This window comes from Alligator mississippiensis, chromosome 1 (assembly GCF_030867095.1).
Source record: "Alligator mississippiensis isolate rAllMis1 chromosome 1, rAllMis1, whole genome shotgun sequence".
Lineage (NCBI taxonomy): Eukaryota > Metazoa > Chordata > Crocodylia > Alligatoridae > Alligator > Alligator mississippiensis.
The window spans coordinates 207,467,643-207,494,015 of NC_081824.1; the positions used below are offsets into that span (position 1 = coordinate 207,467,643).

General features: G+C 42.5%; 1 protein-coding gene across 9 annotated transcripts in view; it reads right to left on the reverse strand.

Annotated features, from left to right (window-relative positions):
- CCDC88A (coiled-coil domain containing 88A) overlaps nt 1–26,373 on the reverse strand; it is a 196,003-nt gene that overhangs the window by 97,789 nt on the left and 71,841 nt on the right. For all 9 annotated transcript variants that reach the window (XM_019500730.2, XM_019500729.2, XM_006274434.3 and 6 more), the window contains exons 4-8: nt 24,057–24,126; nt 15,305–15,363; nt 12,263–12,346; nt 9,156–9,296; nt 1,201–1,370 (exon numbers count right to left, since the gene is read on the reverse strand). In XM_019500730.2, coding sequence (XP_019356275.2) covers nt 1,201–1,370; nt 9,156–9,296; nt 12,263–12,346; nt 15,305–15,363; nt 24,057–24,126 — 524 coding nt within the window. The remainder of the gene's footprint in view (nt 1–1,200; nt 1,371–9,155; nt 9,297–12,262; nt 12,347–15,304; nt 15,364–24,056; nt 24,127–26,373) is intronic.

Genomic DNA, 26,373 nt, shown 5'->3' on the forward strand with positions numbered 1-26,373 from the left:
CAGCTTTTAAATCACTACCCCACTGCCCAGTAGGGTGGTGGGACAGCAAAGAGGAGACAGCCTCCCCAAGCCCAACTGCTGGCCACATCAGCTTTGCAATCCCTGCACCTGCTCCCCAGCCAGGAAGCAGAGATGGTATGTGAAGCCAGCAGAGCCAGAAGCTGAGTTTGCACCCAGCATCTTCAAGCCCAGTTCCTGACCCTGGTTTGAGTAAGACGTAAGCATTGCCCCACTGCTCCCCTCCCAACCCCTCTGCTCCTGGACTAGTCCTGGAGGGGAGCAATGAGGCAAACCCCCAGTCCACTCTCCAAAACAGGCAGTCCATGGTCTGGCTAAGAGGCAGGGAGCATTGCCCCACTGCTCCTCTCCCAGACCAGACTGGAAGGGAAGTGCACAAGCATTCATTCTTGCAAGAGAAACTGTCTCACAGGGAGACCTTCAACGCTGACACCTGAAAGATCTTCCAACCAAAAGGGGTACGTTTTCCCTGAGAAAAATTGAGTGAATGCATGTCTAGTTTTTACCAGGATAGCAGCAATTTTCCCAATAGAAATAGAATTCCTGGACATGGCCTCAATAGCTAAGGTCAGAATATTCCTCTACAAGAGGATACCTATACATATTAGATACACTCACTACTGATAAAGAAAGTACCTGGGCCTGAAATAATGATACTGGTGTAATATGTAAAATGAAAGGTAATGCTGAATTATCTAATAAGAGAAATCACTCAGTTACACTAAATGGGCAACCACTGATCAGTGTAAGTACTGACCTACACGATGCATCAAGACTGCTGAAAACATACCTGGGAACCCTAAGGAAGCTCCATGACATGCTCTTAGGTGCATTTAACTGTCATCGTTCCACTGTATCACCACAGCACAAAATGACCATAGTGTACACAAGGAGATCACCCTTTATTTAGTTGGTGTTTTCTAGTAAAAACATCATCAATAGATTCCTTTAACACATTCTAACATGCATCTGGAACTAGAGCTACTCTCCTATTAATATTTTCAGTCCAGGGATTATCTTATCATAACAGAAATAGTTATAAAATGGATTTCAAAACTGCAAATATTTTTAAACCAGACATATTACATAAAGAATACTACATATTGTGTGTCTTCAGCAACACTTAACACCCAACAATACATTTTCGCAATCAGGTTTGTTTTCCACTGAATATATACTTACAGTTCCTGCCTAAGTCTTCTTATTTTTGCTTTGGCATCTGCTAACTCCACTGACAAGTGCTGTCGGCTTTCAGTGCGTTTCATGCCCGGAGAGCCACAAGGTGATTGTGCTGCTGATGCATGAGGTAGAAAACGAAGACAGTCCCGCTCTTCTGAGAGTTCTATGATAGTCTAAGAAATAAATCATGAAAGACATTATTTCAGACTGTTTCTATCTCTGACAAACAAACAAACACCTTTTATAGCTGGAAACCTTTACAGAAGACCAAAAATTGACATGATACAAAAAATAAATTAGGATGGTCTTCCAAAAAGGCAGATAATGATTTTTACCATCTAATGTGTTTTGAGGTAAAATGAGTGAACGTTGCAAGATACTACATCACATAAAAGATGCTATACAACTGAACAGAATGATTAACAGTGCTGTCTTAGTGCCTGAGGTATATTCCAATCAAGTGTAGAGAACCATTATTCTGTCCTGTACAAAACTTTTAAAATAACATAGCCCCATTTTAAAGTTTCCAATCCCAGAAAGACTTACACATTCTTAACTTTATACCCTATGGGGCAAGTCCCAATGCATCAAGTCTGGGATGCTCAATCTTTTCCCCCAGTGGGCTGGATGGGCAGTGCCCTGTTCGTCCTCTGGCTGGATCCCACTGGTAGTCCCCACACCAAAGCCAGTACAGAAGGCACCATCTGGCCACATGGAGGGGTGCTGTGGGGCAGCCCAGCCACAAACCAGCCCTATGTGGAAAAGGTGGTGTGGCCTGGCCCCATGTGGGCAACGGGGGTGTGACGTGACCCCGCAGAAGAAAAGGGCATGGCCCAACCCCAACGCGGGTTGGCGGGAGGCCCCACAGGGAAAGAGAGGCGTAGCTTGGCTCTGTGGGGGAAAAGGAGGCATGGTTTGGCTCCAAACCTGGCCCTGGAGGGAAAAGGTGTCTAGCCTGTCCCTGATCCAGATACAGAAAGGAGGCAAGGCCTGGCTGCAACCAGCTGCGCAGGTCTTGGGGTTTGAGAATTTGGTGGGGGAAGGGTGACTATATTAATGAACACCACCCTACTGCCACCAAATTTTCACCCCACAGGGCAGATGCCATGGCTCCACAGGCTGTATTTGGCCTGCAGGCTGGAGGTTGTGCACCCCTGCATTAAGTTAAAGACATTCATTTTGCAAGACTGAGGACTAATTTAAGAAAAGATGCAAAGAGGAAACATGATAAACAAGGAAAGTGAATTAGAAAGGAGGAAAGTAAGTGTTAAAAAGCTATAGTTAGACTGTTTAGCTACATACAAAACTGAACTATTTTCAAAACATTTCTTTCAACATCAATACTAGCAATTTCACTGACCTTCTAAATGTATTTTATTGTTTGGCTGGTAATAGTTAATAAAATATAATTTCTCTCTTCAAGGTTACAATTCTACACTTGCTCTGTGAAATCGTACAAGCCTTTCCAGAATTGCCAACTTCCCATATAATTCACTTCTCCAAAATTATCTCTAACTTGTATTGATGATGGGTGTGCATAGACATTACACTGAGAAATTCAAGAGGTTAGATGAGTTAAAAATTGCCACCCAATCTCAGTGGTTACATAGGTGACAAGAACCCAATCTAAGATAAACTGGGGGAGGGGCAGGTGGGATCAGGGGTGGGGGGGGGCTACCAGAACCATGGGAAGGCTTGGGGGATTGAGGGCTAGTGGGGTCCTCATGGAGGTTTGGGGGAGTTGGGGGGCTAGTGGGATTAGGGAGGCTAGCAGGGTCCATGGGGATTTGGGAGGATTGGGGAAAAGAGTTTGGCAGAGTCAGAGAGCCTCCCCATTTCAGGCAAACCCCTCCTTATCCAAAAAACTGCTCCCAGTGCCAGTTTTACCAGCATTTGCTAGTACCAGAAGCCTCAGGAGGAGGTGAAGGCAGATTGGGGAGGGGGCTAGTGGCTCTGCAAAGGGGGGTTGGTGGGATTGGGGGGGGACCAGAAGCTCCATGTGGAGGTTGGTTGATTCCAGGGTGGGCTGGCAGTTTTGGGGTCTACCAGCTCCATGGTGGGGGGTTGGTAGAGTCTGAGGAGGGTTGGCTGGATAAGGAGGTTCTCTACCCTCCCCCCACATCCCCACCTCCAAATGAACAACCTCACCCTGCAGACCCCTCCCCCCTACTCTGACATAATTTGATCAGGCTACCAGCACAAGTGAATGCTGGTAAAACCAGCCCTGTGGTGGCTTGCAGGGTTGGGGGCAGTTCAGAGGGCTCAGTGGGACTAGCTGGCCCACACAGGGGGTTTGTCCATTTGGGACAACAGCCCAGTGGCACGGGGAGGGTAGGTAGGGATCCTGGGGCTGCAGCGAGCAGTTGGGTTTTTGCAGCCCCAGGGCAGCGCTACAAATGTGTATGGATGTTTGGGTAGATTGGTCTAACCATGTCCGATTTAACTTAGTACATATCCCAGGTGAACTAAAGTTAAATCACACTGACTATTTTTTAACCAGTCTGACCTTCGGGGAATGTCTGTCCGGTTCAGCACTTAGACTGACCTAACTGGGGATGTAAGCTTAAGGTCTACACATAGGTGAACTAAATTAGATTGGATGGCCATTTTTTACCCAATCTAATTTCCCAGATGTCCTGCTTGACTTACAAGAACAACATTTTCACTTCTTTCTTTCCTGCAGCTGAAAAACTTTTCTAGATTGGAAATCAAAAACAAAGGGAATAAGCAAGCCAATAATTTAACTTTTCAAATAATTTAAAATAAATAAGAACATATTGGACTGGCAGACCATTAGGTAACTGATTGAGGCTTCTGGGGGTTTTCAGATTCAGCCAACTATACTTATGTGATCAAGAAAGCAATACTATACCTAAAAAGCTTTAAAAAAATGTTCTTTTAGCATTTTTTTTAAATGGAATACTCAATTCTATGTTAAAAGAATGATATTTATGTTTTAAAGTGAAGCACAGAAAAGTTAGATAATTCCAGATTTCCAGTTGCCCATGAAACCATTACATGGGATGGATATACATGGGAAAAAATTAAGGGATTTCCTAACTTCTGAATACTCAAATTTTCAAATTAGTCATCTTTTAACATAATGAGATGGTATATACCAAGCACGTACCTTTCAAATCCCTTCTCTACGTTTATCATTACTTGTCTCATATGACTAGAAATAGTATGCATCTACCCAAACACAGTTATGTTTTCAATTGGGTCTTTTTTTTTTTTTTCTTTTTTTTTTTTTAAGTGTCTGGAGACTCTTCCTTTCCTTACTAGATTTTCTGAAGGTTGGCAACTATTCTACTTTAAAATCATTTGCTGGTATCATGATAGATTACCAGAAGACATTATTTTGAGTATCTCTCTCTTTGGGAACCTTGAGAGTTCCACTGCTTTCCAGACTTCTATCCACAGAATCATACAGTAAATTAGTTAGTTAAGCTCTTTTTTGTTTTTCTACCCTAGTTTTTATATAATCAACAGGGCACTAAAGCTATTTATTCCGACATACTAGTCACACCAGTAGCAACCTATAAAGTAAAATGCATGGGCTGATCTGGGATTTTGAAAAGTGGGGTGAAGATGGTATGGTGCATCATCCGCATGGTGCATGTCCATATGGTACATGTCCGCCAGGCAGCATGGAGAGCAGCTCCTGCAGATAAGTCTGGGTAGGGAGGGGGAAATTTTGCCTCCATAGTGAGGAAGGGAGGGAGTTGGGCAGGGCTGGGGCTGTTGCTCAGCCTGGGTGGGGCATAGAGCTTGGGGCCATGTATGGCCACAGGGCCCAGGCAGGGAGCAGGACTAGAAGCTTTACTAATATGCTAGGGGCCTAGAGCTATGTTATTCAGTTTAAGATCAAATATAACTTTATTGGAATATGCATTAATATGCTATACTGCAAATTATGTATAAAAAAAAAACAAAGTGAGCAAAAATGATCAAAATGTGTTGTTTTATTAGTTTGTAGTCCTTAAATGTACTCTCTTATTCAGATTCATAAAACATATATAGCCTTTTTGTATGTCTAGACTGTTGGTGAAGTTTTGGATGCACTGTCATTTCTACAGCTAAGTTAATGCTTTTGACTAGAGTTAAAGCAGTCTGCAGGGCTGTGAAATAGGAACTACATTACCAGGAATAGCTAATAAATGACAGATGAAGCATAGCATGATTAACAGAATATCAAGCACATTAAAAAGAAGAAAGGGTTGTTAACATCCATAGAGTGAAGAGACATTAGCAGGAATCAGGTGGATTATGAATCATGAAGTCAGCTAACTCCCTCACTGCTGCCTAAATGCCTCTGCTAAACAGCTGGTTTTAAACTTTGGGTGGAGCAGGAATCAAAAGAGAGATACAACTGTACCACCTCACCTCACTGTATCTTCTCTGGTTAAATATACAAAGACAAAATTTAATATTTTCTAACTCCTTGTTTTCAGATGTTTAGAACTGACCAGAACTATTCACTGTTAGGCTAGCTGCACAAATAGCCTCTAGTGATTTCCTTTAGGATGGAGAAGAGAAGGAATCTGAACAAAAATCTAAGCTCTTCATGAATCATAAGAAACTTGAAAAACTCCTCTTTTCTCTTTTAAAAATGCTAATCACATCTGAACAAGAGATCCAACTGCATTTAATACATTAAAGTTGTTTTAAACTTAGGTAAGCCACAGTCTTCCTGAAGAATGAGTACCTTTACATGATTCAGAAAACAGGTGTTTTTGATTTAATAATTCTAAGTAAGAACCCTCAAAAACTACATACTTAGCAAACTCAGGGCTTTTAAAATTAAATCCAGAGTGCACATTTTAGATAGGCATGCTATAGAAGAACACGACGCACTCAAACTATTAACAGCAAACCAACAAAAATTACACCATTCAGAAGAAATAGAAACCAAGTGCGGTTTTAAGTTATGTTCTTACACTGCATCTCTCGATATTATTTTCTGAGTAACCTAAACATTTATTGCAGATAAGTAGGGGCCTACCAAAATCATGATTTTGTGGATTTTGCAGAAAAAGCAAAATCCAGCATTGCCCACAAAGTGGGCAATATCCGTGAAATCTGCAACAACAAAAAAAGGGAGAAAACTTACTGAAAATAAAATGATGGCTCTCCAGAGGGAGCCAGCAGTCCTCGTGGTGCTTGTGGCACAGCTGCTGAGACACAAGGGAGCCCAAGAAGGCTACTGCCCCCACCCCTCACTGCTGACTGGCTGAGAGGGCTGCCTGTCATGCAGGCCTGCCCCTCTCCACCCACCAGCGGTGAGGTGCGGGGCTGCATGATAGGTAGCCCTTTCAATTAATCAGAACAAGGGCTAGGGCTGTATGACAACAACCCTCAAATTTAATCAGTGGCAAGGGGCAGGGCCACCAGGGCCCCTCAGCCAACCAGAGGCATGGGGGGCAGCCATGATAGGCCCAAGAAAATGGCAGCCAGCTCTGAGATCTGCCTGTGAAATTGACCAGCTTCCTCCTTGAGTTGGGTAGACCTGTACAGATAAAGACAAGAGTGGTCTATGTATCATCTACTTTTCCCTTAAGTAAATACATTTTTTTTTATAAAAAGTTACATTATGGTAGTGAGGTAAGGATAGGTTGAGACAGTTAGGTTTGAATTTCCAAAGTACAGTGCTAAAGTTTGTGGTAATTTGTCCTGATAGCAAATTCCACAGTCAAAGGGCTATTAAGTACTATCTTCTGCTTGTCAATGCAATTCTCACTTGAGGCTGATAGCTGCATCTTTGTAACAGAACCTAACTATCACTGGAGGCCAAAATCAAATCCAGTGAAGCAATCCCTCAAGTAAACTGAATAAATCCCTTGGAATATGCTGAAGAGCAAGATTGCAACCCTGAAATAACCCCTGTAGTCAAATAAGAAGCTAATGAAAAGAATGGAGAAGTGGAGCAACATACTTTTAGTGGCTTGTGTAGTATAGTCAAAAAAGAAACAAGATGTACTGAACTGATATTTAATAACAGCTTCACACAGATGTGAAACTTGATGAAGAATAGAATGGATCCTTGTAACTTCCCAGGCAATGTCTCTGAGTTGCAGAGTGGGTACATATATCATCACTGTGCATACAGTCAAGTATCAACTATAATACTACTGACCTATGTCACCTCTAAAGACAAAATCATTCTATGGCCTGACAACTGTTGTAGAGAGTCCCAGTAATACCAGCATGATCACAATAAAAGAGAAATCAGGGTCTCCAGTCCCATTTTTGACCTTCTCTTGCATGCAGTTTGTACCTTTGTCCCCAAAACTGGGATGCCTGTATTATGTGGGTAGGACGCTGATATTTCACCCAAGACCAAAGCACCCTTTGCTTTGGGTAGCGGGGAAAAGGGCATGGGGGAGTAGCAACAGAATTCTGCCTGCATACCAGTATGGCCAGTTTCAGCAGCGGGGAGGCAGAATAGAAAGGAATGATGCAGTGTGGGATACCTGGAGGACTGACTAGAACCTTGTCATAGAATGCTTGGTATCCACAAATAACATTAAACTGATTGACAGTGAACCAGTTCAAACAGTATTTAATTTTCTAGGTACAATTTTGAACCATTCCAAAACTTTAAATGAGTTTAAACAGGCTTGTTTGCTTCAGGTTTCAACTCCATTTAAACTGGTTTAAGTGTTATGTGTGTTCAAGCCCTAAAACTCCAAGATTTTCCTTTAGCTAGAGGTACCAAGTTCTCTCAGTTATCCAGTTTCTCAAGTAATTTTTACTCTATTTGATCAAGCAAAAGTGTTGGGATCTCCTACTGTTTTCAGCTCTCCCTGTTGTGAAACAAAGTGATTCAGAAAAAGCAGGCGATGTGGTTGCATTGCTCCTCATAGCTAGAGAAGTGATATGGGATGTGAACAATTTTCTCTGAGAAGTCTTTGCAGAAGGTGCTGTTCTAGGTGCATTTTTGATAGATAAAATAATTTGTTGATTGCAATGGCATTTAGTGTGGTGTGGTTAACAGCTGTGATTGTGAAAGAAAGGTAGGCCGCAGACTAGTGAAAGGCAACCATATAACTACTCATGTCAAGAGTTTTATAAAATCACTGTAATTAAGAACAGTTAGGATGGATTTGCTGTCATGTCCTGGGACAGAATTTTCTAGCACTGGCAGCAAGCAATTTTCACCAAAGAAAACTGCTTACTTACCAAAAGTTTGGCAGGAAAGAAGAGATCAAGCCTTTATTTGTTCCTTCACATTGTACTCTCTTTTTAAATATGGCATTATGACAAGAAAATTGAGATAATTGGATTTTTTTTCTCTGGAGTAGCAATTCCACACCCCCAACACAGATGTATTTTGCTTCACACTCCTGAAAATGCGATAGGAAAAAGGATACAAAGAAGCACAGACATATAGATTAGACAGAATTTTTAAAGCATTTTCCCCCTTACCAACAAACCACTCTTGAGCTCAAAGGCAAGACTGCATATGCCTATAGCTGCCTCAATTTCCCACAAGTCTAGAGAAGTATTATTTTAAATTATGTGAACAACTGATATATTAAAGGAATGCTCAATAAACAGTTTGAAATACTTGAAAAAGGTGGTTTTTTGTACTCTTCTTAAAAACGATGGGCGTTTATACACGTGCTCTGGGAAGAGGCGCTTTAATTAGAGCAGGTCTGAGAGCTGCTCTCATTAAAGTGCCCAAAGCGTCATGTGTATCAGTGTCCCAATGCCGAAAAAATGGTGTCGGGGGTGTTTTAACTAAAGCTCGTTGAATGAGCTTTAGTTAAAGTGCCCTCGCCACCATTTTTCAGTATGGGGATGCTGATGCACATGATGCTGGAGTCTGCTGGAACGCGGTAATTACCATACTCCAGCAGACTCAATTAATCAAGTCTGCTCCAATGCACTGTAATTACAGCATGTCGGAGCAGCCTCAATGTACATGTAGAGGCGACCAATAAGCACATACTTACCTCAGCTTGTTCATCTCTTTCATCTATAAGTCTTTTTAAATGTAATGCCATATTCTTCACGAGAGGTTCAATATACTCTTGTAAAAGTACGTTGACATCCATCCACTGCAGATCAAATACATTTTCCTGATTATGAGTTACCTATATAAAGTAAGAAGTAGTTGTGAAAATGACCTTTATGTATACTCAAATTGTAACAGCACCAAAAAAGTTTTTAAAAAAAGCAAAAACTGGGCAAACTCCTCTTAGCTCGTCTCCAAATTCCATTTAATCTTTGCAAGTTGTAATTTATTAGAAAATGTATAACTATTAAAATTATGTTAATTTGGATTTGATGCAATAGTTTCTCTTTATGTTATTAAAATCAGGAAAACAAATTTATGTTCTCTAATTGTAAATACATAAAATATGAGCAAAAATGCTACTTTGTCACATAACTGTATTTTTATTTAGTTAAATAAGTACATTTTTATGAAGAATTTTCACAAAAAAATCCAGTAAATCAAAAAAAAGTCCTGTTGTTTTAGGGAATTTTTGGAATAGTAGATTCATACATGGGAAATTAATTGTTATAAACAGTTTCAGTTGAAGTTTTTACATAAAGAACTTGTTTGTGACATCTTCCTTTTCTTCATCCATTTACAATACCTGATTTTTTTAAAGGATAAAAAATACTTTTTCTAAGTTGTTTCATTTAAGGAAGTACATCTTTGTGACTCGTACAAGAAAATCGTGCAGTGACTTGCTTATGTAAAATGAAAGAATAATCAAACACAGCAGAAAACTGAACACAAGCACTGAGTGAGACTAAACCCTGCAGAGTTAAGAAATCATGCAGCGGATCTGTGTATGTTTCTGTAGAATTTCAAGTATAGCAAAACTGTTGTAACTTTTTACCCTGTTTCATTTAGGGTTAAATTACAACAATGCAGCTTGTTTGTACTGCTACAGGAAAATAGGACCCTAACAGTTTCAGACTAGCAGTTGATGTACAGTCAGAAGCAGCAACTCCCTCTTCCATTCTGAATCACTTAAATATGCCCTACATCCATAGCCAGAGACTGCATTTTAAAGTAGTTTGTTAACAAATAAGGAATTTTAAAAAGGCATTTTTTTCAAGCACTCACAAAGATCAAGAGATTTGATTAATAAAAAGCAGCATAAGCTCTTGATAGATGTTTAAAGAGAAGGAAGGAAACTGCACTGCAGAAACAGTGTCTGACAACATGTGGATGACTGGGAGCACAGTTGTTCGGCATTCTCCTGTCCTATAAACATACAACAGTATTTCACTTCAGCTCATTAAAAAAAAAAATCAATCATTAAAACTAGTAAAATACAAAGCTTTACTGGTACTTTCCTTACTAGGTACACCACTATACTGCCATACAGTAGATCCATGTAGTGACCCCAGGATGAGGTACCTGGGTGCACTGTAGAAAAACGTTTTTTTTTCAAACCATGCTGGGTTTTTAGTTGCATTATAGGGAATTGTCTGTTTTTTCCTTCATATTTACAAAGTTGATAGCAGGTGATAATATGGTTGCAATAAGGAAAGGAATGGTAAAGCAGGTTTATTAGCAGAAAAATACAGATGAAGTTCATTTTATGAGTTATAAAATTATGAAGTTATTTAATTTTAAAATCGAAAGGAAACACGGAGTCTGAAATCCCAGACTCCTCAATGCTTCCTCAATGCTTCCGTCCTGGCTTACCAGGCCTCTGTGACAAGTCCAGCTAGTGTGTTAAGAACTGAGAGAGCAGAGGAGTTCTAGTAGTTATGGAGCTGCTTACCTGAATGGCAAAATTAGGAAATAACTTAAAATATTATATCTAGAAATCTGCAGTATGCAGTATACTTCACATGTAGCTCAGTGGATAGATAGCTGTTTATTGTCTCAGATTCTTTTAGGTAAGGCAGAAATCTCAGAAAGTGAACTTTTAAAAATGTTTCTGGCAAAAGTCACATTTCTTTCTAAAATAATATTGTTTACATTTCAACAGGACTCCGAAGAGCAAGTATAAAATTAGGTACTTACTATTTTTTGGTTAAAAAGAAATACTGATTTCTGAAGTCAGCTTTAATGATGGAGTAGCTACTGGTCCTCCCAAACATGTACATGCCCTCCAAAACACACAACATCCAAGCATTTTTTTAAAATAAAGTGAAACGACTAAGTAAGAACTAGATCCCACAAAGAAATGCACTGCTGTGCTCACATGGAGCCCAAATGAAGTCTGCCGTGCACTTGGAAAGATCCACTGCAAATCCCATTCTAAACCAGCAACCAGGGCTGACCAGTTGGCAGCCCACAAACTGCAAGTGACCCCTGAGGAGAGAGAATGGCCCCTAGGCTCCCAGTCCAGATGCCACTCTTCCCAACTATTCCACCTGCTGCTATTGCTGCCAGAGACTCCAGGCTCCCTCCTTCAGCTTCCACTAATTGCCCCTACTCCTAGGAATGGGGTAGGGTACAGTAGGGTAGGATGGCATCCTGCCCTGCCCCACCCCAAGGGAGTCTTCAGCAGGGAGATTATGGGGATCCAGGGATTCTGCACAGTATGGGGTATGTTGTGCAGCGGGACCACACAGCACAATGTGTGTGGGGGGTGCTGGTACAGTGTTTTGGGTGTGCACCCATCACATAGCACCTGTGTGGCATTATGCCATGGCATGCGGCCCATGCAACAAGTGGCCAGGGGACTTGCAGACCAAAAGTTGAACAGTCTTGCTTAAACTATCAATTTGTTCCCTTAAATCCTCAATAGACCACAATGATAATTAATTTGTTGAAATTATGATTCATAAAAGCAATCACTCTTTTCTAGTGCAATTGATACTATCATATTTAATATTTATTACATATTCTAGTATGACAGGAAACTAAGTATCAAATAAATGTGCTATTTAAGTAGCTCTTATAGAAAGAAATGTAATTTATACTCATGCATATAAATCAAAAGGCCTCTTTTCATTACAAGTCCCTTTAGTGTTTGTCAAATAGAGTCACTTAATTTTGAATGAATTAAATAATTCTCTCTGTAATATTCCACAACTGCAAAAATGAAAATCATTTGGCTATCATATAGTACAAAAATAAAAGTACCTCTTGAATATGAGCTGCAACAGCTGCTCTTGTATCAAAATCTAAGCCTTGGATCCTTTCAATAAATTCTTCTTTCTTCTGACACTGTAACAAATACATTAACCATAATTATTCCCACATCCTTGCATTTCTGAGCGCTACAAAAGATAAAGATGAAAACTGAAAATAACAATGTAGTTCGTTTAAAGGTATGTAATCAATAATTATCAGCTCTCTAATGTTCTTGTCGACTGGTACAGATTTTTATTTAATTTATAACGTCACTGTATCTGTTTTTATTTCTCAAATTTATGGTCTTATAAAATATATTTAAAAAAAAAATCAAAAAAGAAATTGGATAGTGGAACTTTTTAAAATTGCTAATTTCTTGCTCACATTCTATGACAAAGTTTTCCATAATTATTTTTAAATACCTTCATTTAGTACTCATGCAACCAATAATACGTTATTAAGAAAATACACCTTACATGTTTATATATTATTCAACTAAACCCAGCTATACTTTACTTTCCAAACTTTTAGCCCATTAGAAAATAATTTACTTAGAGAAGTATAGTAAACTTGTGTTTTATATACAGATCTTTCATGGATAGACTGGTCATTAGATAATGAAAGCAAGCTATTATGTTCTTTAATCCACTCAAACTGTAGCAAGTCAGTAATGTATACAGGCTGTAATCCAGCTCAATTGCATAGTAACACTGCCATTCAACTCAAATGATTATTTTTAGATTAGGAGACACAGCTCATTTAATAAAATTCAACCTCAATTTTATGTCTGTTTTAAAAGGTTAATATCACGTTAATTAACCTGACTTGGTAGGTGGGTTTAGTAGACTGATGACACTAAAATTTACTCATCTACATGATGTTATGCGTATGAACAATGAAAGTAAACTTTATGCATACGGTCACCAGGCATGTAAACATTTACAGGATTGGGGGCCTAGTAAGGACCCCAGTCTTTGCTGTTTCTGCAGTGCTCTCAGGATCACTGCTTTCAATGAGCATGTCCCCCTCAGCCTGCTTCCACTCTGCACATACAAAACTTGGAAATGAGGCGGTGAAGCTATTCTCTGAGAGGACCCCACGCACTTGCTCCCAACCACACAGGGAAGATCCGTAGGGGGCAGCTTTGGAGTCCTTTACCACCTTATTTCCATATCTGATGCGCACAGAACAAAAGCAGGTAGGTGGGGCACGCTCCAGAGTTCTGCTCCTAAAGCAGTATAAACATGTACTAAATGTAACTCTCCTCAGCCCTCTCAACAAGAAAAAATTAAAACTACACTAAACTTTCAGTGTAATAAAAATAAAATTATAGCATTACCATATGATCTATGTCTCCTAATCTGCAAATAACATGGCCAACTTCAACTTGATGCTATGCAAGATATTTGTACCAGGCAGAACTAAATTTGGTAAGCAATTAATTAATACTAATCTCATTTAGCTTTAGCACTGAAAATCAGGTAAGATATTCAAGTACAAACACAAATAGTTACAGGCAGCACCTAGGACCTAAAACAAATCACTTTAAAACAGGGGTGCTCAACCTCCAACTCGTGGCCCAAATGAGATCCATGGAGCATTAGAATCCAGCCCACAGGGCTCCCCAAAGGTCAAGATATTTGGCAATGGGGAAGCAGTGGCCACTAATACGGTCACCCTATCCCTGCCGAATTCCCGAGCCCTGCGCACCCAGTCGAAGGAAGGCAGCACCCCCTACCCCCTAGAGGGCCAGGCTGGGGCTAAGTCACGGCCCCTCTCCCTGTAGGGCCAGGCCACGCCCCCTTCCTCCCTGCAGGGCCAGGCTGGGGCTGGGCCATGCCCCTTTCCATCCCCCACAGAGCCAGGGAAAGGCTGAGCCATGCCCTCTTCACTTATACCCCCAGCAGGGTCATGACTCTCCCCTGTGAGGCTGCGTGAAGCCCCCTTCTCCCTCTGCTGGGCCAGACTGCCCCTCTTGCCCCCCCGTATGGGCCCTAGTGCTGGATCCGAACCACCAGTGGGATATGGCCCATGGCCAGACCAGGCACTTCCCATTCAGCCCAGTGAGGAAAAAGATTGACTACCACGGACTTGGAAGAACAACCCAATTACATGTTGGGTCATATTTTATAGGTTCCAAAACAATCATCAAATGACTATTATCCTGTGATAATATTCCATTCCTAGAATAACATAATTATAGACAAAAATAATTACTTACAGGTTGTATTGCTTTTTACATAATATTTAGCGTGTCAATTCTGTTTTTGTAATTGCAAATGACAAACAGCATTTTAATAAGCCTAAAGTAACACTAACATACACATCAAAGATCAATTATTTGTCATTATTTAAATTATTTAAAGCCATTCTATGAACCTGGAACTTCCTTCTGAGTGTTGCTATCATACAAGTAATTCCACTGAAGTCAGACTACTTGCCTAAATAACTGCTTACCAACAGAAGTACAATCTATTCCTAAGAAATGCATCCATGTTACGATTTGTATTAAGAACTTATTATAAGGAATACATACAGAAGATCTGTTGTTTTAGTTTGGATTGAGCTAAATCAAGCATATAAGTAGTCAGCCAAAATGCAAATATTGCTTTTAAAAACTATTTCATAATACTTTTTGTTCTGGAAGGGTAAGATAATTCTTTGGTAGTTTCAAAAACTCTCTCAAATTCACTTAAGAAGGAAAATAATGTAAACTATATTTTAAAGTATCATGTCATTTTGTCTTAAATTAGCATTAATAAAACAATGAGAAATTCTAAAAAGCATCAATTCTAAATAATTAATATGGTATATACATAATATAAAGCATTCCAGATTTCCTTACTAAATATAAATCAAATAAGTTGTGTCATAAATGCTGTTATTATTCACTTATGCCATAAAATATTTAGAACGTATTATTGAAACAACTTTACTTGTTAGAATCTCCTCATTTCAATTCATGTATTAAAACTGGGGAGAAGATACATTATCAGGAAGCCACAACTAAAGAAAGGAGTTACATCTGCACAGTAACATATTTCAACTTACCTGAACTGCACAACCAAGTAAAAGTAATAGTAGCTTTTTTATTTCTTCAGTACCTGGTTCTAAAATAAAAAATGATTCATTACACATGGAATTGTTTACATATGGTTTCAAAGCATTTTCCAGGCATAAAAGAGCCCTTTTACTGAACTGCACATTCTGCATATTTACATAATTGAACTTTTTGGCCTAGTTTAGAAAAATCACAAGGCAGATGAAGAAAAATGGTTCAAACTTTTAGCTCTTTGATTGGCTTGTCATAAGAAAGGCAGCTTTCATTGTAAAACACATACTTTACTGATCATGAATAGTTTCAAGTATAAAACATGTTATTCTACTTCAGAGCTGTCCAGGTTCCAAGCCCCTGGAGGGCCACATGCTATGGCCACAGCAGTCGAGCCACAGCCACTAGGCTGAGTGACTACCCTCTCCCACCCTCCCACTGCACCTCACGCCAATGTAGGCAGCCCACTATCTACCAAAGCACCAGGCACCCTACCCCCTGCCCCGCTGTACTATGTAGGCATGCAAGTGCGATTCTCCCACCCTGCAACATGTGGGCAGGCGAATATAATTGCACCGCATCACTGCAATGGGTGGATGTACAAGCATGATTTCCCCCCATCCACTGCAACACACATGCTTACAGGTGCATACCCCACCACCACCATTGCACCACACAGGTGCAATCTCACATGCCCAGCTCCATTACCACCCCCCACCATGCAGTCTTGTGCATGGCAGAGCCATACTGCCCCACCCTGAGACAGAGGCAGGTAGAGCAGCCAGAGGAATTGGGGAGAACAGCAGCTAGGTCAGAGCCTGGGGTCCACAACCTAACCCCCAAACCACTAGTTGGACAACCCTGTTCTACTCTAACCAGCATAGAAAAGTTAGAATAGCACTTTGCCTGAGGCCACTAAACACTTTCTCAGCAAGAGCATTTAGCCTGGGTGGAGCACCAGTGACATGACTTTACTGCATATGGGCTAGGGACAGACATTATATATAAACTGGTTTAAGTGATCAGAAACTGGTTTAAAACCGTAACAGAACAGATGTTCAGTGCACATAAACCAGTTTGAAAATGGCTGAAATGTGTGAGATAAACCTGGTTGTATGTAGTACCAGACTTAACTGATTTGGCTCAAACCGGTTTATGCAATGTCTGTCCCAGACCCCTTCCTGGTTTAAGTTAAATCAGAGTCCCCCAGCACCTCGGCATGCTCTCTGGACTGGACTGGGCTCTCTGCTTCACGCAGAGCTGGCCTTCCCCTCTTTTCCCTGACTGAAGCTCAGCACAGACTTGCAGGCACAGCAGGGTCTGCCTGCCTTCCCCATTCCCTCCTCTTCCCCCACCTTCCCACTTGCTGATTAAGCAGAGATCCCTTCCTCCTCTCTGCCACATCAGGGACCGTAGCCAGCTTGTGGTATGCTAGCTAATGCCGAGAGGTGTCTATGTGTGTGTCCCTCTCCAATTTCACTGGGATAGGCAGACAGAACAGTGACTGCTTAGGGCTTTTGGAGCTAATCAACAAGTCACCCAGTAAGCTGCCTAAGAAGTTTGAAATAATGTGGAGAGAAGCTATTGTTTTGCTAACTGGGTGATAAAGACTGTTATCAGATACCGCCTCTTCCCCCACCCCCCCACTGGCTTGCTCGTCTGTCACTTTGCTGCAGACAGTATGACAAAGCAGGGAGGAAGATTGAAAAGCTCTGTATCATCAACGGATGCATGCACTGGACACCCCTCCTTGCCTCAGAGTGCTAGCCTGGGGCTGGTGGCTGGCAACACTCCCATCCCTTGAGCAGCCAGTGGGGAAAAGCCTGGGACCATGCAGGCAGACATCCCTGCTGGGACCTGGCCATGCCGCCCTCAGCTCAGCTCCCTGTAGAAGCAGGGAGGGCTGCTCTAGCACCCCTTAGCTTCTAGCCTGAGCCACTGCAGGCATGTGCCTGAATTTTCTCAGTCCAGAGATAATGTCTGTCCAGTTTCAAACCAGTTCAGCCTAGTCAGGTTAGACTAACCTGCAAAGATTGAATCAATTCAGGCTCAGGCTTTTTGAATGTTTGTCCCTAGCCATGATGCTTAAGTTAGCTCTGGGGTGCACTGTGTCATGTCATGAAGACATACCCTAAGTACCTGAAGTTGTTGACAGGTACCCATTAGGATTTACAAAACCACTTATACAGACTAGTCACCCACTAAAGGCATGATCACTTATGATCCTTTTGTAACTTACTGAGCCAAGATTCAGCAACCTCTGCATCAGACTCACAGACATGGGGCTTCAGCAGCATATTGTGATGGGGATACCTTTCGTAGGCGTTTTCCCCATGCTGACAGATAACTATAAATGCTTTAGGAACAGCAGACAGGAATGAAGTTTTTCAAAGGAAAAAGTTGATTTAGTGCTGTTCAAATGGAAAACTTCCTTAATTTGGCTGCCCAGCACTAGATTAATACCACACCAAGACAGCATCTACCAGCTCTTTCAATGACAATCAGCCAGCCAGCAATCAGGCTGTCAAATATAATGATGCTAGGTCTGGATATAAACTATGACCTTCATTTTGCAAAATTATATTAGGTAATGGGGAAACATGACTGGAAGCTGTGTTGACAGATTCATGTTAGGTTCAAATGCCAGAACTGTTTAAACCAAGCAAGGACAGCATGATTATTCCTGCTTTATATTTATCCAACAGTCTTGACAGCGTGGATAACGATCCCCAGTGACCGTGAGATGAGAAAAGCACCCAACAAGGAAACTGGGCAAAACTGTCTTCTTGAACAGAGTATTTAACATTTCTTACTTTGACATCTAGCAAATATTCTTGGATGTTCCTCACCTATAAAAGATGTTCCTCAGGACTGAGCTTTTTCATGAAGATCAGAAAAATACTGCTGAGTTGATCTAGCAAGAGATTCTGTAAGCCTACTGAATGCAGAACTGCTAATATAATTGGATAACAGATGCAGCCATTCCAGAGAAACCACTCCTTACTGAGTGGAGTAGAGGAAAAAACAGTCACGACTTTCCCTGTCTCATAATAAAACACTGCTGCTGCGTTTTTCCAGAAATGTGGTGCATGCTAAGCTAATGACTCTGGATGTGGACAAACATACTAGTATAATCTGTTCCAACATAACTGTTACATCTATATGCCCTTATAAAATTATGTGGAGCAAAAGCCATTGTAAAAAACTTTAATCAGTGTTAAAGTTTGGATGAAACAGAGTTAGTTACAGCAATTTAGCTTACTTATAAATGGAAACTACTTCTCCCCTTTTTAAAAGGACTTAAAAGTTATATCTGTCCACAATTACCGAGTCCTAAAAAGGTTGGGATAACTATAGACAACCAAAAAAGTCCAAGACTGAATTCGTTTAATCTTTGCATGTTAGTCTAAACTGCGTAGATTGAACTAAGAAGCAAGAGAGCAGACATCAACTTTTGATTCTGGAAATGCAGCCACATGCCTGCGGTGGCTCTGGCCAGAAGCTGAGAGGCCCTAGAGCAGGGGTGGGCAAAATACAGCCCACGGACCAGATCCGGCCCGCAAGGCTGTTCTATCCGGCCCGTGGGGCCCCTAAAAATTTAGAAAATTAATATTTATCTGCCCTTGGTTCCTGTAAAAACTGACAGGAACCAAGGGCAGTAGGACCCAGGGGAAGCCTGGCAGGTTCCCACAACAGCAGGGCCCGCCCAGCCCCACCTCCCCCAGCCGGACACCCCAGCAGGGTCTTCTGGCCTGGGACCATGAGGCTGCCCTGGCAGCGACGGAACCTTAGGTAAGGGGGAAGGCGGGGGAGAGGCAGGACTCTAGGCAGGGAAGGAGCCCGGGAAAAAGTGGCCCCTCGCTCTCCCCGTGGCCAGCACCCCACTTGCAGCCCGCATGGGGCTGCCTGTGCCTTCTCCAGACAGCCCTGCGGGCTGCAAGTGGCTGCAGCAGGGGTGCTACCATTCACAGGGTGGAGGAGGGGCCACTTTTCCCCCACACACAGCTTTTTCTCAGGCTCTTTCCTGTCGTGGAGGAGAATGGCCCCTCCCCTACCCTGTAGCCAGTGCCCCACGCTGCAGCCACCCTCACCCTCTTCTCAGCCAGCCAGAACAGTGATAGTGCTCTGGATAGGGAACAGAGGGGTGGGCCCAACCCTGCTCCTCTGGAGCAAACAGCACAGCCCAGGGCTGCAAAGCATCTTGGGATGCTGGGGGACTGTAAGTTAATTTGAACTGGGAAGGGGTCTGGTACAGAAGTTCCATAAACTGGTTTAACCTAAAGCATTTCAGTCTGATACTACATCCAACCAGGTTTATCTTAAACCAGTTTCAGCCATTTTAAAAGCAGTATAAGTGCACTGAATTTCTGTTGTGTTACAGATTTGAACCAGTTTCTGATCCCTTAAGCCAGTTTATGTGTAATTTCTGTCCCTAACCTTATACACATATGATCTTCCTAGGGAGCCCAGGCACCTGAAAGCAAGCTACATGAACTCCCCCATCCAAGTTGCCTCCTGGGGAGGCAACTCTAAACTGCCCTTTGGTAAGCAAAAGAGGAGAAAATAGCAATAGTTTCAGATCTCCTTCTACCAATTTACTCAAAAACATTTTCTCTTCACTATCTTAAGTCTGCATAGTGAGTAAATATACTGCTTTTCACTTATATTCTGTGTGAAAATGGTTAAGTTTGGTATACTCTGTGACATACAAGTAGCAAGTAGTCCATGTGTCCTGCTTTTATATGTTTCTGGGTGAACCTGCAGATACTTCTGCTTTAGATGCGCTCTTCATGATCTCAACTCTAACGCTACCACTACAAATTCTATCCTTGAAATTGTTCACATTGTGAACTTTTCCTTGTTGCTCCCAATTCTCAAGGTGGAAAACAAATTAATTTTAAGTGGATGGAATCATTTGCCTGCTACAGAGATCCTACATGATCCAGTTGTTTTAATATAGATAGATATTCCTCAATCCTTTGTCTCTTGAGGTGACCTGCCATGACCATTAAGCATTTAGTGAATATCTTTTGTGCTGTTAAAAGACCAAGGACTAAGAAAGAGCAGTGAGATGTTCCTTCTTTAAATCTGAGGTATATTCTGTGTGAATATGCAAAAGCCTGGACGTTTTGAGAAGAAATTTTGCATAGTATCATCCTGAAATCTGAATCTGAGAAGTCTTGAATCTAGAGAATGAGCTACTAATGTTCCTTCTTCAGCATTAAAAGCCCTTCCCTCTGTATTCCAGGAAGCATCTTTTCCACAGCTCCAAGATTTAAAGCAGATTTAACTACTTTCTTCAGGGACCCTTCTCATGAAACACTGTTAGAGACAGTGAATGAGGATGTGGGGTTGGAAGTAACTGACACTGGATAGAATATCCCTTGTTTATAATTTCCAAGACCCACAGAGTCAAGGCTTCCAGAAAATAATTTGGCATTGACAAAAAGGGGGGGGGGGGAATTATTATTGCTCTCCAACTGGCTCCTGATAATTGTATCAAGCCTGTTGCCATGAGGCAGATGTGAGATGTATATTCAAGGAAAATGAGACAGATGGCCTCTTATGACAGCAGCTCTTCTTTCTTGGCAGCTCCAATGTCCTCTGTGAACTGTGATAGTGAGTAGAGGGTCTCTACTTGGTAAAACTGTGTGGAATAGTACTTGCTTCCTAAGGGAAGATGTTTATAACTCCAATTGAGTAAAAGTAGCTTTGAATCTTTTAGAGACTACAGGGATTTGTCAGTATAAACATAGACAGCATTATATCAGAAGCATCTAACAAAGTTCTAACAATACTCTGACTAATAATTCTACAATCGCACACAACAGACTTTACCTCTCCCCCTCTACTTACAGGACCTTCTCTATAAATTACAACAACTTATCCCAAATTACGTAATCATATTTGATCCTTTGCTAGTCTGAAAAAGGCATCTGTAGACTGACAGAGGAATGTGTGTTTTGGTCAGACACCAAAATTTTTGGTCCTTTGTTCCTTGGTGGCATCTGAGGACAACACCACTTTTTGGAATTTTTGTTTTGGAAGAAAGGAACTCTCTTCATCCTACAAGTGTACAAGATGCATAGAGGAAAATGTTAACCTTTTGGATGAGATTCAATAGTGCCCAACTGCTTTTTTATAGTTAGGTGTTACAGATGCTGGTGTCTACCACAATTTTTTTTGTGTTGGTTTCAATACCTCCCTGTTAATGGCACAGCTAGTCGACTAGGCACAAAGCAGTGCAGAATGTACCATAACTTGTAAGACTTCTTGTGCTACCTCCCAGAAATCTCCAAGGTGTTTGCCATGTGAGAACCAAAAACACTTTATAATTATAAACTGGTTCACAATAGAAAGAACTGGTGAGAAAGGAAATATGGCTAATAGAATCTGTTTCCTGCACATATTTTTCTTCAAAGCTTCTAGAAAATTAAAAAGCAATTACCAAAAGGGGGGTAAAGAATTACAGTGGTCTGAATTGTTTTGATTGCCTCCTAATAATGGCAACACACCTGGTGCCAAGAAGTGGGGTCAAAGATACAGTCCCTGGGCTGGATCCAACTCCCAGTGTTGTGAGTCTGGAGTTTACCCACACAGCACATGTAGAACCAACCCTACATGCAGGGCCCAGGATGTGTGATGCACATAACACACCTCTTTCCCCCCACTCAAGTCTGGGACACGTGCCACACACAGTGCCTACCCTGGCCAGTCTGGGACATAATGCTACATGTAATTGCTGTGCCAATCACCCGGCTGCACGTGGTACCCCACTCCCAGCTGCTTCAGGGTGAGTGCCACATGCAGCATGAGTCCCAGAGTGGGTGCTGCACATAGCGCAGTCCCAGTCAGGAATCCTAGCAGGCACAGCCCAGCTTGGGCTAACTGGCTAAGCAGTCACACCTGCCTTGAGTTCCCGGCTAACAAGCTCTGCCCAGCTAGTTAACCAGCTGGCTTTCTGACTGGCTGTTGGGAGCTCAGTCTCCCCATTTATTCCCAACTGTGGCAACACACTTCCGGCCTGCCCACATTTCTGACCCCCTCTGCTGGGGCAAGCCTTCTGGTTCCTAAGCCTAGTTTTGGCTTGTTTTTGGATTTCACTCTGTGGATTGTCCCCCAGATTTGGTAGCTTGGCATTCAATTCCTGGACCCTACTCCTGGCCTGTGGTGTGGACACTGCCCCTGGATTTAGTAATGTGGCTCCTGAACTCTGACCCATCCCTGGTTTCCCTTAGTGGCCTAACCATTATGCCAAGCCACCTATGACCCTTACAGTTCCAGACAAGCCAGAGCAAGCACCACATGAGCTAGATCCAGCATGTGAGATGGGGGGGTGCCTGGGCCCAATCTAGCCCATAGGGCTGGCCACACACCATGCATCTGGCCTATGGACTGGCCCTGCACCAGTCATCCAGCCTGTGGGGCTAGATGAGTTTGACACCCCTGCGCTACAGAAAAGCAGAGTCCTGCTCCTGCTGGTGCAAGCTGTGGGACTGTACCAATTATTTCTCTTAAATAAATATGATGTGTTGCAGAGGAGGGAGCATTATTCTCCCTTGGGAGAGTAGATGAAGGATTCCTACATACCAAAGGAGCACAATGAACACCAACAGAGCCACAGTGATGAATATTATGATGAATGTTTTCTACTAGATCCCAGGCTGGAGAGGAAGAGTGTTTAAAAGAACAACTGGATTCCCAGCGGACTGAATCCTGTATCCACAACCCCAGATGCCTCTTTACCACCTTTCATTCACATTTCCCTTCTTTTGCCCCTGCTATGCTCTCTTTCTACAGGGTATGGTCACTTTTATTTCCTCTTCTTCACTTCTCTTTTCATCTTATCAGATGCAAGAAATTTCTCATCTGCTTTCACTCAATCTCCTTCCTTACTCCTGTAACTTCATTCCCATCTCAGCTCCTGATCCCCAGTGCATCTAAACCATTTCTCCTCCCTGACTACTCTTTAACCTCTCACTCTCCTCAAGCTCTTTCCCCTGATAATACTGACATGTTTGAATGTCTCCCATCTTTAAAAGATGAAATTATCTCCAGCTACCATCCACGGCTTCATCTAATATACTAGTTAAAATCTTTGGGTGTATCAGTAGACTTGTTCTGAATGGACTAATTATGCCAATTTTTTCCTAACCTTCTTAGACTTTTTACAAACAATTTTATGCAACAGGCTGAGACCACCAGCAGACACTATTTTCATTGTGCAACAGGTACTGAGGAATTTTCTTACCTGGTGGAAATGTCCCTGGCTTCATTTTCAAAGGGCAGCTGCCTGACAGGGGTCAGGGGACAGAGGTGGGGCAGAAGCAGCACAGGAGTCTGCTGATTTAGGCACGTGTCTCCAGAATTGAGAACAAGGCAAGCACATATTCATGGCAGAACATGTATAAGGACACTGTCTCACAGAAGAGCTTTCAGTTGTTCTATATCTGTGAATGGACAAAGTCTTCTTGGTAGCAGCCACAAAAAGCTTATATTGCTACATATTTGGATTGGGTCTGTCCATCAGTGTAAAGAAAAGGACTTCCAGGGAAACTGTGACCCCTAGCCCATGCTCTGTTTATATGTGGCAAATAAACCTTGACGTGATACAAGATATATGTGCATGTCAATATTCATCTCTACATCTTTAGCAAGTTCTAACTTGGATGCTCACGCAAGACTGAAATGGCCTATGAAACTAACATCAAATTATTTCTTTATGTCAATTTAAAAATGTTAATTACTTACCAGAAAAGGGATTTTTGCCAATTATTAAGACATTTGGCAAAGACATCATGATCAACTGCTGCAAAGTCTCCTACAAAAATGAATACAATAAACCTTTTATTAATGTGTACTGAACCAAGTTCAAAAGCAAATGCTATGTACTTTTAAAACAGAAGTTAATAAAATAAAAATAACTGCTAAATAATATAGTAATAATTTATTCAAATTCAGTTCACACACTGCAGACTTAATTATATAGGCTTTATTATAAAAAGTTATTGCAGTCCCAAGATCCATAAAAACTTTGTTCTCTGCTGGCTGCGGAGCTGGAACCACTAGGCAAAGGAAAATCATCCAACCTGCTAGAAACTATATAGCCAGTGTACTGATCCTATGCCAAATGAAGCCACTGTCTGTACCAGGGGTCAGAGAACACAAGGGTGGTAGGTTGGTTTAAAGCAGAAATAAGCTGCACTGATATAGACTCTCACTTTACCTGTCTACACTAAGGATTCCACATTGACAACTACGGTGACCATTAGGCACCAAAGTCTGTAATCAAGGCAGATGCCCAATCTAGGCAGAATTGAGTTTTTCTGAGACAGAACAGTTTTTCTCCAGTGCCAGGTGTTTATCCCACAACAGAATCACCCTCTATGGAGCTTTAGTCATATTTTGATTTCTCTAAACCAGTGGTTTTCAACTGGGGTGCTGCAGCACCCTGGGATGCTGTAAGGCCCTTTCAGGGATGTCATGGCATCAGCAACCAAGTAAAACTGCTCTGTGTGCTCACCTTGCATAATCAACCGAAAGCAGGCAGTAAAGCTGTCTTGTGCTATGCTGTGCAGTGCTTCCTGGTCTAGCACCTACTATGCTCCTCCCGGAAACAGATACAGGTAAAACTTCCATATTTAACTGAATATAAAATGAGGTTCCCTCACCCAGTCAGCATGGGGGGGAAGCAGCCCCTTGTCTTACATTCACATATCAAGCAGAGGTGGGAGCACACAGCTGCTATGACTGACTCTAGCCCTGAGCCCAAGTCAGAGCCAGAGTCCGGACCACAGTAGCCTCCTGCACCCCATTCCACTTCCCCTCTGCTGTTTCTGCTTCCCCCATCCATCCCCTTCACTGTGATATGCTGCTGGGCTCCAGCTTGGGCTGGGGTCTCTCCTAGGCATGGAACACATAAAACAGAAGCGGGCAATTATTTTGGGTGGAGGGCCACTTACCAAGTTTTGGCAAGCCATCAAGGGCCCCATGATAGGCAGCCAGGGGCAGATAAATATTAATTTTCTAATTTTTTTAGCGGCCCCACGGGCCAGATAGAATGGCCTGGTGGGCCACATCCGGCCCGCGGGCCACATTTTGCCCATCTCTGACGCAGAAACTCCTTCCCCTGCCCAGCCAGTCAGCAGAACTGATGCTGTTGCGTTGCGTGCCTGGACAATCAGCAGCACCAACAGTGCTACATGGCTAGGCAAGAGCTGAGCTTCCATATGCTGTGCTCCAGGATGGAGCAATCCAAGCAGCATCTGACAGTAAGGGGGCTAGAAAGGGGCAGAGAGGGAGGGGGAAGAGGCAGTGACTAGGGGAGAACTGGTGAGGGAAAGAGGCAGAGATTGGAGGGATTTGGGGGTGAAGGGGAGCAGGTGACAGGGAAGAAGGAAGGCTGCAGGGGGAAGAAGTGGGAAGGGCAGAAGGCAAGGGAGCCAACCTGACACACTCCCCACCCTCAGCCACTGCTTTCCCTGCTGTAACAGGCAGGGGTGAGATCCAAGACAACCTTCCAATACTTGGATTCTATACCTGGAAAGCTATAATAAATTTATATATTTTCCATATACAGGTTTTCCTCCATTTATGCAGTTTCTTTATATGTGAATTCACTCTTATGCGATGAGCATGTTTAGACCCATTATTCGTTATATGCAAGGTAAATTCACTCTTATGCTTTCAGCATAGATCCCCCCACTCCCCACCCTGCCAGCAGGTATGTCTGTGGGGGGAGGGCAAAGGGCCATGACCCCATTCACCCCAGCCCTGGGTGCAGCAGCCCCAGGAGCAGTCGACACCAGCTGCCTGAACCAGGGCACAGAACAGCCCAGGAGCAGAGGTGAGTAGGGACAGGTGGAGCACGGTGCAGCCCAGTGGCTGCAGGCAGCTGGCACCAGCCACTCCCAGGGCCACTGCAGCCAGGGCTGGGGTGAGTGCTGCTCTGTTCCCTATGCTTTGCCGCCTTGTGTATCCCTGGGAGCAGCACTCCTCTCCCCATCCTTTCCCTAGTCCCAGCCTCACTCCCTCCCTCCCTCACTGCCATGGGAACCTATCCCTATTT